Source organism: Apiospora hydei (genome assembly GCF_038363865.1).
Source record: "Apiospora hydei strain CBS 114990 chromosome Unknown utg000004l_segment0_segment0, whole genome shotgun sequence".
Classification (NCBI taxonomy): Eukaryota; Fungi; Ascomycota; class Sordariomycetes; order Amphisphaeriales; family Apiosporaceae; genus Apiospora; species Apiospora hydei.
In genome coordinates, this window is record NW_027117363.1 from 7,193,585 (window position 1) to 7,204,035 (window position 10,451).

Genomic DNA, 10,451 nt, shown 5'->3' on the forward strand with positions numbered 1-10,451 from the left:
ACAGACTTTCTGTTCTTCTTTTTCTTGTTCTTCTTGGGAGTCGTGACAAGCGCTGTGTCAATTTGAGGCTCACTTTCCAAGGCCGGCTCCTCTTCAATGACAGGCAAAGCTTCAGCGACCGGTTGAGATTCAATAGTAGACTGGGCTTCAACAGAAGGAGGTTCGGAAATTGCGTGCTGGGGTTCACCGATAGACCGGACTTCGTCACCAATTGACCAGTCCATGCTGGCAATTTCATCTCCATCGTCAACGGGTTGAGCTTCAGTGGCAGGAGGGGCTTCAAAGACAGTTGACTCAGTTCCAACAAGCGGGGTTCCAGCGACGACCCGAGGTTCGTATTCGTCGCCGACTGGCTGATCTTTATTGGCACTCTGGGTTTCACTGTCGTCAGCTCGAGCTTCGATGGCCGGCTGAGCAATATCAGTCGAAGGACCTTCAACGCTCAAGCCTCCTCTAGAGCTATCCCCTTCTTGGATCTGCACAGGCGCCTCTTCTGCAGGAAGAGCATCTTCCACAATGGGAGAAGGGAGAGCCTCGGGCTCTAGGGAAGCGTTCTTCTTTCCCTTCTTCTTCTTCTTGGACTTCTTGGGGCTGCTGACACTGACTTCCGCAGGGGTGTCAAGCTGTGCGGGAACTTCTGGCTGCTGAGATTGCTCAATTGATTCGGTTTCCTTCGTCTCAGTTTCGGCCGAGGCATTATTGGTTGGGCTCTCAGATATGTTGTTCTGGGCAGATCGCACTTGGTTGTCATTGTCATGCAGCAGGGTAGCTGCAACAGCAACGCCCGTGGCAGCTCCCGCAAGAGCTTCCACGGCCGAGTCGGTCATTACAACGGCCTCAGAGCTCTGATCCGCGATGTCTGCCGGCTCCTGGGCTTCGCTAAGCGAACTTCCCGTAGGCGGCTGCTCGGTCACTTCGGACTTCGCATCCTTGCCAGCGGCCGGCGGATTTGAGTGAAGTGGAGATGAGCTTCGGTTCTTAGTCATGGCATCAATTGGTTCGGGAGTGGCTGCAGGTTCGTCATTTTGGTCGGCTGCTCTCTCCAACTTTGAATCATATGGCAGTGCAGATTCTTGCAATGTAGGCTCTGGCAAGGAGGTCGTATGCGCATACACCTCATCGTCGGTGGCAGCAGGTAATGTTGTATTGACTGTGTCCTTTGCATCTCGTGGCAAGAGGTCCAGGTCGGAAGGCAGTTTATCGTCACTACTGGAAGGTAATGGCTTGTCGTTTGCGTCCCCAACAGCCCGTGGGGAGGAGTCATCTTCGATATCCAGCTCATTGTCGGTGGCAGTAGGTAGTTGTGTGTTGCTTGCCACCTCTGAAGCCTGTGGTGAGGCTTGTGGCTGGATATTCACCTTACTGTCGAAACTGCCTCGGTTGAGCCCACCACGCATGGCCTGCCAGACATTCATCATATGTCTGCCTGGGACTCTCATGTTAGACGCCGTATTGAAACCCCAACGGCTGGCAGGTGGTGTTGTAGCAGGCGGAGGTGTGCTTGGTACATCCTCTACGGCCCGGTGGGCAGACTCCACTTCAGCATCTGACCCATTGTCGGTAATAGGGGGCAATAACTTAGCGACCGGTTCGCTCGAAGCTTTTGGTGAGACATCTAGCTTGGCGTTGAGCTTGTCGTCAGTAGTGATAGGTAACGATGGACCGAGTGTAGCCTCTATGGTCCGTGGGGCAGAGTCCGCTTCGGCATCTGGCCTATCATCGGCAATAGGAGGCAATGGCTTCGCGATCGCTTCCCCCGAGGCCTTTGGTAAGACCTCTGGCGTGATATTAAGGTCATCGTCGATGGAAAAAGGCAAGGGTGTACTAATTGCAGCCTCTACGTCCTGTAACGCGGATTTCGATTCGATATTAAGCTTATGCTCGGTCACGGGCGGCATTGACTTTGTGCTCGCTTCGCCAGAAGCTTTTGGCAAGGCCTCTGGCTTGATATTGAGCTCATCGTCGGTAGCAACAGGTAAGGGTGTATTGATTGCAGCCTCTACGTCCTGCAATGTGGTTTCCGTTTCGGTTTTGAGCTCATCGTTAGTAACAGCAGGTAACGGTGTACTGATTGCAGCCTCCACGTCCCGTAATGCGGATTCCGATTCGATACTGAGCTTCTCCTCGGTCACAGGCGGTATTGACTTTGCGATCGTTTCCTTTGAAGCTTTTGGTAAGACATCCGGCTTGGTATTGATCTCATCGTCAGTGACAGCAGGCAATGGTGTACTGATTGCAGCCTCAACGGCTTGCAATGTGGTCTCCGTTTCGGTATTGAGCTCATCGTCGGTAGCAGCAGGTAACGGTGTAGAGATTGCAGCCTCTACGTCCCGTAATGCGGATTCCGACTCGATATTGAGCTTATCCTCGGTCACAGGGGGCATTGACTTCGTGATCACTTCACCAGAAGCTTTTGGCAAGACCTCTGACTTGATGTCGAGCTTGTCGTCAGTAACAGCAGGCAATGGTGTACTGATTGCAGCCATTACAGCCTGCAGTGCGGATTCCGATTCCGTATTGAGCTCATCCTCGGTGCCAGGGAGCAATGGGGTGTTGATCGCCGCCTGTATGGCTCGGAGCGCCTCGAAGCCGGTGAAGGGAGAGGGTTCCTTAAGGCGATCGGAACGCTCGGGCACGGGGGATCCGGGACCAGAAGCAGTTGGGGAAGAAGACTGGAATTGGAACAAGTCGAAGTTGGGCTTATCAGGGGAGCCGGTCTCCCGGGTGGTTTTCATCACAAGTGATAGGGGCTTAAGCTCTCTTGAGCTATCCCAAGACATTGGGCGCGGAGCTCGAGCTCGAGGAGGGGTGAAAGCATCAACAGGTCCCGATGTCTCGGGAGATGGAAGGGGTGATTGTTGTCTTCGAGCCACTGGCGAAACAGGGCTACCTCGCTGGCCAAGGCGGAACTGTATGGGAATGGCACTCTGGCTTGGTGTCTTCAGCTTGTTTGGGGTCTCTTGGGCGCTACGGCGGCGGGCGTGAGTAGGCTTCTCCATGATTTCACGGAGAAGCTGCCGTTCGTGCTCGGGTGTCTCGGGCCGACTATCAGGCAGGGCCGGAAGCTCAGTAACCTCGGGGGCGGAGATCCAGGTGCACTGGGTGGTAGGGGTAAAAAGTCGCCATATTGCGGGTCTATGGCGGGTCGAATTTCCCGTTGGACGATCTCAGGGTCGACAAAGTCTAAGGCCCTGGGAGAAATGGAGCGTCGTTCGGGGGTGAAGGGGATACTGTGAGCTTCCTTTTCTGAAGGAAGATCGGTGGCTTTTTGGCCAGTCGACCGGGAGGGGAAAACCTCAGCAGCCGCTGCCAAGCCGACACCCGCGCCTAGGGTGCCGGCATTATCTAAAAAAAGAATTCTTCTTCTCCTCTTCAGATTTGCGCGAGCGTTCCTTATCGTCAGGTATTCCCATGGACGACTTGAAACGATCAAAGAAGCCCGACCCGGCGCTGGATCTCTTCTCTTTTTCCTTCTCCGTATCTTTGTCCGACTTGCTCTTATCTTTGCGGCCCTTCTTGCTAGACACAGAAGCGATGGACTTTGCATCTTCAAGGTCGTCATATTTGCTCTGCTTCTTGGGAGGAGCTGAGTGGTGGTCGAAGAAACCAGCCGGGTCAGACATCACGGACCTCGTATCATTGTCAATAAACTGGAATGACTCCTCTTTCCTGCGACCCCGATCGGGCGGCTCTCCTTCGCCGGGGATGCCACCAGCAGTACTGCGCCGTTTCAGTGCTAGCTTACTACGTTCAGCCTTTTCATCGGCTATTTCTGAGCGGGACAGTGAACTAGCACGAGACTCCCTTGTGGACCGATGCCTGGAGGGCTCAGAAGGACCTTCAGATGGCGCAGCGGAGCGTGGCAGTGAGCTTGCACGGGAGTCCCTCTTGGAGCGATGTCTATGAGACTCGGATGGCGTTTCAGAAGGCGCGAAGGAGCGAGACATAGTTGGGGAACCCAAGGTGTGTCGAACAGATCCGAGTTTCGCTTCGATCTCTTCTTCTTTGACTTCTTCGGGGTGCCAAATTCGTCACCGGGAGCACTGCCCTTCAAGTCGCGTAGATCACTGAAGGAAGAAGACATTTCCTTTGGAGAATCGACAATGTCGTCAGCAACTGACGGGGCCCGCGAAGGGGAGTCGTACTTTGACGACTCGCGCCTTGACGTCTTGGGTTTCTCAGATAAATCCAAATCTTCTGGCTCCTCAGTAAGCTCAAAGGAAGAGAATTCATCCACTGTACGTCGCCTGCTTGGAGGTTCGCGGATTTCTGACACTGGTTTAGACCAGGTAAGTGTGTCGGTTGCGATAGTGCCTCGCTTTGACTTGTTGCTCTGCTGGGGCAGGTCCCTTTCATCGATCTGTTTCGGCTCCTGTTCGCGAATTGCGCGTTGTGGTCGTACACCGGAACGTTCCGGTGAATCAGAGCCACGCCTCGACCTTTATCCTTCTTAGGGGCATCCCACTCATCATCCACGGGCTTGGCGTTTGAGGTTCGACCGTCTGCTTCAGTGGCCGGTGCTGCCTCCTCGTAGATAACGACAGCTTTCTTCGACTTCTTCGACTTCTTCTTGGAGGGGCTGTCACTGAACTCTGATTCCTTGAGTGAAACGGTCGACGCAAGTTCCTCCTCCTCCATGGCCTTGGCCTTGGCCGCTTTGTCTTGCCGTTTTTGATCCTTCTTGCTTAAGACAGGACTCTGGCTGGAGCTGGTACCTTCGTCGACAGATCTGGACGATTTGGTTGGCTCATCCTCGATGACAACAATCTCAGATCTGTCGTATTTGCTTTGCTTCGGTGCCTTCTCTTCGCCATTCCTCTCTTTCTTGTCCACCTGAGAGTAGAAATCGGATTTTCCGGTCGGGATATCCTTCTCGGCCGCAGGGGTTTCGGGGAGCTCGCCAATGACGAACCCGCGCTGCTCGGCCGCGACAGGGTCCATAGCCGGGACTGCATAGATGCCCAGATCAGGGACTGTCTCTGCAAATGGCGTCCTGTAGGTGCCGGGCTCGTTCGAACCGGGGGAGATTGGCGCTTATGGTAGCCAGCGTTGTCTATGACAAGGTTGGGATCGAAACCACTATCCTGGAGTCCAGCAGCCACGGTGGCAGTGAAGTCCAGGTCATCGGCGAAAGAGCCTGGCATTTGTTTACTTCTAGGGCCCGATGGCTTTGGCCCAATTGCTGGGGGCTCATCACCGAACTCCTCAAAAGAGAATGGCGATCTCTGTTTGCCCTTTGGAGGATCCTTGGCTCGTTTCGTCTCAGGTTCAGTGACGTCAATGGCAGAATCCGAGATGGTGGATGCTACAGCTGGAGCTGCTGCTGCTGCCAGAATGTCCCATCCACCTGACTTGCCCTTCCTGCTGAGGCGCGGCTTGGGCGTCTCTGCAGGCATGACGACCTTCCTTCCCGAGTCAGACGACCTATCCCGCACAGGATCCTCCAAGACGTAGTGTTTGGTCTCGTTCTCGCCCCAGCTTACAGCCTTCGATGGCATAACTGGAGCCTGAACGACATCGCCCCGAGGTCCAATTACGACGTCAGGTGTGGCTCTCGAGCTTGTCTGGGGTACCTCCGTAGCTACTTTGGTGCTTTCGCTCTCGGGCTTCCGTTCCTGGGTCATAGGCGAAGGGTCGGGCGTAGGCCTCACAATGTTGAGCATGGGCCGTCCTCGCTCAGCTGACGGATCTCGGACCAATCGAGGCTTCCTGAAACGGCCATCTGGCTGCACGATCTCCTTTGGGCTCAGCACATTATCGATACGAACGTCGGCGTTGGGTGCTTCGTATGGGCTTTTGGTTTTGGGCTTCTCGTCTTGCTCGGGAGGCGCGACAATTTCAATTTCCGGTTCCTCCTGCCACTTGTCGACCACTGAACGCTCAGGTGTCGCTTCGCGCACGTGGTCTTCAACAATTTGCTGTGCAATGACCTGTTGGCGATAGTAGCGGTCTGCTGCTTCCAGAATTGCGTCTCTTGGAGGGGTGTCATGACGCGAACGGGTTCGAGAAGTCGAATCTCCACCGCGTCTGCGATTACGGCCGCGACGCTCCTCCTCAACGGCAGCCATAGCCGCGGCCATACCAGTGGGTTCAACTGGGGCAGTGGCATGCTTCGCCTCCTTATAGACTTCCTTTGCGTGCTCGAGCTCGCGCTCGTAAGAGTCCCGGCGACTCAGGCGTTCTTGCGGTTTCGTATCTGCTTCGGTTAGTTCAAACCTGGAGAAGTCCGGCTCCCGTTCCACGAAAACAACGTTCGGGGTCAGCGGTCGGTTGGGCGTTGTTGCGTTCTTGGGCGTCTGGAAAGCGTCGTCGGCCACCTGGAATTGGAAGGGGTCAATTGGGCCTCCTGAAGAAGGGTATGTGGGGTCCTCAACCCGTCGGTAACTGTCTAGATCTGTCGATCGACTAGCTCGCTTTCCCTCGCGGATCTCATCCTTGAGGGCATCTTTCCTGTCGGGTTTGTCTTCCCGGTCTCGCCGTTCATCCTTGGGTCGGTCCCTACGTTCGCGTTCGCGCTCGCGCTCGTATAGGGGGCATCATCCCGGTGTCTCTCGCGGCGTCGCCTCTCTCGGTCGTTGTCCCGGTCCGCTTCGGAAGTCTTCTTCTCTCGGCGCTTTTCGCTGCGGTCGTCCTTGTGGTCGTCCTTGTTCCGTCGCTTTTCGGCCTTTTCGCTCCTAGAGTTAGTGTTTGTTTGTTTGGATCGACGTTTCTCTTCCCGTTCCTGCTCCAAGCGTTCCTCGCGACAGCGTTCCTCACGACGCTTCTCCTCCCGCTCTTGTTCCGCTAGCAGCTCACGGCGGCGTTCCTCTCGAAGTTTCTCCTCTCGTTCAAGATCTACGCGGTCCTCAACACGACGCTCCTCACGACGGCGTTCCTCGCGACGTGCCTCGCGGCGTCGATCACGCTCTTCCTTGCGATCGAGGTCTTCCTTGCGCTCATTCGCCAACGCTCCTGCAAGCGCCGCACCGGCAATAGTGGCTGCCGCTACGCCGGTAATCCCTTTCCCAGAAGATGACGTTCTTTGCGAGTCTCGGTATTCTCGCGCGTCAGGTTCCGTTGTGTTGTACAGCTTACTCGAGACCGGGACTATTGGCTTTGGCTGCTGGATTGGGACAGGCTCTGGCCTGGGGTCTCGCCTAGAGCGTCCAGACTCTTGGATCGCCGAAACTATCGAGCCCCGTCCGGCATCGTAGCGCGAAGGGTCAGGAATTGGCATTGGGTAAACCTCTTGCAGCGGGCGGCCTTCAAAGGATACCGTCTCGCTGGGCGCGACCGGTAGACCGTGCGTGTCTTCGACAGTACTTCGGTCAACCTTGTCAAACCCGCAGGGGGTTCGGACAATGCCACGCAACGAGTTCACGGGTCCGAACAGCCGGGGGATCGACGATAGAAGGCTTCCGGTGAAGTGGCCTCTCAAGCTCAGGGGGTATGCTAAGCTCGCTTTGGTTGTTCTTTTGGACAGGTTGCTGCGGCTGAGTGGGCAGGTTTACGTTGGATCCATATGCAAGGCCCAAGTCATCCTCGCTGGACTCCTCTTCGTCTTCCGAGGCAGACTCCCACTCGGAATCCTCATCTTCGGAATATTTGTGGCTGGGCTTAGAGCTCCCGTGGCCGCGGTCCAGACGATGACCGGAGTTGGTTCGGTGAAAATGGCTAAGAGCAGCTGCGGCGCCTACGAGAGCTGACGGTCGGTGCCTACCGGCAGCTCTAAGGTCCTCATTATTTTGCAGCCGCGCCATCTCCGCAAACTTCCTCCCGAGCTCCAAAATCTCCTCATCGGTCTGCTCCCGCTTGGGGGCAGCGGTCTCTGGCCCTCCAGTCCATCTCTATGAGGCCTGTCATGTCTGCCAGGCGGTGTGAAGCTGCGGCTCCTCCGTCGGTCACGGTCGATGTAGCCCTTTCCATAGGCCAAATCCGAGTTCGTAGACGACGAGGACGAGTTCCCAAAGCGGAAAAAGCGCTTCTTGGAGCGCTTCTTCCGTACCTTGTTCTGACGCTGCTTGGTGCTGGTGCTGCTGAAGAAGGAGCCAAAGCCCCATTTCTCCTTGCGGGAGATGTTGAGTAGTGATGATGTGGTAGAGGAGGATGAGGGTGAGAGCGACAGATCCGAATCGGAATTAGAGGTCGAAGGTTTGCGCGGTCGCGTGTTGATTATTTCAGTATTACGTATGTCGTAGGGCGCGGGCACAGGCATCTGCTGGTTCTCGAGAAGCTCTCTGGAGTCCCGTCGCGACTTGCGCCGGCGCCGCTCACTCTCGGGGCTGCGCCGGCGATGATGCTCGCGGGTCATCATCTTGACAGGCTAAACGACGTCAGTCGCTGGTCGGCAGCCATCCGCGGGGTTGTTAGGCGAAAGCGTGTGTGTGTAAATCAAATCGTGGAGGATCTCGGTAGGGAAACTTAAGGACCGGGTAGTATTATTGTTGTTTGTTTGGGGTGCGGAAACAACCGATGCTCAGCTCCCCACACAAAATGGGTAGTGGATGGGAATTGCGCAAAAGATAGCGTTGGCGGCTACCATTGGAAAATACAGGGTGGCTGGGGGATCTCGGGTCCTGGGGCCTCGGGGTCTTTTGGAGGGGATTAATATGGAAATGGGCCCTCATCAGCTCTAGTTGCAGGTCTTTCTCAAGGAAAGTCAATGCCTCAGTCGCATCAATCCCCATTCACATGCAGTAGCCTGTCTCGAGCCCAACTACTACAAGTAAGCCTACGTAAACCAATGCTGTGTGATCTCCTAGTAGCGCAGATACAGCCTAACATCTAGCAAAAACCAGAGCATCGGGCTTGGGCTACCTCCCTCTAGAAGTAAAGTACCTACCTAGGTACGTAGCCGTAGTCCGGCAGTCTCGCTCAAGCCTGGATGTGCAAGAAACCGGGTCGGAGTATTAAAAGGAAAAAAAGTCCACATGGGTCGTCGCTCTCCAGTGAGATGCCTCAATCTGCCCACAGACCATTGCGAGAGTGGCGGGGCAGCCAATCTCACTCCTCCATCCTCAATGGGGACGCGCGCTTGAGAAGCTGCCACGTCAAGGACCTAGAGCAGGACATGCAGTACATCTGCGATGCTGCTTGCCACTGCCCTCTATCGGACGAATACCATCATGGCGTGCATTTTAAGATGGGCCATCAGCAGCCGAAAGGGGGTTGGTCGCATCAATTGTATGGCAGGCAGGAGCAGGCTGTATTATGTAGAGGTAACCACTCACTCGCTCACTCTGTCTGATCTGTCTGAGTGGTTTACCGTTTACTTGCTTTTAACTCATCACAGCGGGCTGTACCGAACAAAGTTGACGAGTGGGCATCAGTCGGAAAAGATGTGAATCACCGTGGCCCGTGAAGTAGCTATTAGGCCAAATCCCATTGGCTTGTTTACACGCGACAAGCATGGACCGACAGTCAGCAACCTGAATGTTTCACCTGTATATTGGTTTTCAACCTTGGAACTAACTCTTCCCCCAACCTCGTCCACTGCGGGCCTTCCATTTGCATAAGGTCTCTCTACTGCATTATGCCATGCAAACAACATTTCTTGTTTGCCTGGTTGTTGTGTGTAACATGCCGCTGCACGATTAACCAAGGTGGGCAGATCAATCAAATGTATGCGAGGCTGTTGTAGAGCTTCAGACAACGCAGATGCGACCCTCGTTGACGACTTCTATTTCCATGATCAATATCGAAGGAGAATCCGAAACTAAAATCCACGAGGCCCATAGAGTCGTTTGGCGTCATGCGACACACTGGATTTTCTGCACTATAACGCATAACGGATCGTACCGTTATACCGTTCAACGGATAGCCTTCCTGCAAGTGCTCCGTGGGTGGCATCTCAGTATGACTCGCATGCACGGTTAAACCTTGAGAGCTGCCTTCTCAAACAAGGCGAGCCTTGGGAAGCTCGGTATTTCATTGGATGAGAGTAGAGCATGCAAGTCGCTGAGATATACCAATAGTAGGCAAGTACAGTACTATCTTGATAGAGTTTGCGAATTTCACATGTGACCACAATCACGGGTAGGAATATACGGGAGTGAAGTCGTGTTTTGTACGCACTCTGACTGGACCATTATCATTCGATTATTATCATTCAACATAAGCATCAACGCAAGTAGATACATGAGGTACATATACACATAGACATCTTTGGCCCCGTCTACTTTCAACTCCTCAAACCAGACTCCCTCTCAGTTCTTTCCAGCAAGCCCACTCCTGTGGAAACATCTCAGATGCGCCTGATATGAGAACAGGATGACCTCTCGCGAGACCAGGTAAAAATAAAATTGGGTATAGTGCAACAAGACTCAACCCGAGCCATGGCAAAGAATCGGAAATGGGTAAACGACGGGGCACCACTAAACATAGGTATAGGTTGCGAAGAGTTTTGCAAGAAGAAGAAGACGATTGGCGTCCACAAGGCCAGCAGCTGCGGACTGCAATGCATAGTGGAACAC

At 54.5% G+C, this 10,451-nt stretch overlaps 3 protein-coding genes across 3 annotated transcripts; 1 reads left to right on the top strand and 2 right to left on the bottom strand.

The window, feature by feature from the left end:
* Positions 1 to 1,677: 1,677 nt before the first annotated feature.
* PG997_004787 (uncharacterized protein) lies at positions 1,678 to 2,744 on the top strand (the record flags this gene model as incomplete). The annotated part of the gene is made up of 2 exons (XM_066809102.1): positions 1,678 to 2,447; positions 2,492 to 2,744. The coding sequence occupies 2 exons, from the start codon at positions 1,678 to 1,680 to the stop codon at positions 2,742 to 2,744; spliced, it is 1,023 nt and encodes a 340-aa protein (XP_066672720.1).
* A 597-nt stretch (positions 2,745 to 3,341) lies between these two features.
* PG997_004788 (uncharacterized protein) lies at positions 3,342 to 3,623 on the bottom strand (the record flags this gene model as incomplete). Its single annotated transcript, XM_066809103.1, has 1 exon — positions 3,342 to 3,623. The coding sequence occupies one exon, from the start codon at positions 3,621 to 3,623 to the stop codon at positions 3,342 to 3,344; it is 282 nt and encodes a 93-aa protein (XP_066672721.1).
* A 143-nt stretch (positions 3,624 to 3,766) lies between these two features.
* PG997_004789 (uncharacterized protein) lies at positions 3,767 to 8,293 on the bottom strand (the record flags this gene model as incomplete). The annotated part of the gene is given in 6 exon segments (XM_066809104.1): positions 3,767 to 4,372; positions 4,405 to 5,007; positions 5,019 to 6,485; positions 6,503 to 7,312; positions 7,323 to 7,813; positions 7,885 to 8,293. The coding sequence occupies 6 exon segments, from the start codon at positions 8,291 to 8,293 to the stop codon at positions 3,767 to 3,769; spliced, it is 4,386 nt and encodes a 1,461-aa protein (XP_066672722.1).
* Positions 8,294 to 10,451: the final 2,158 nt, after the last annotated feature.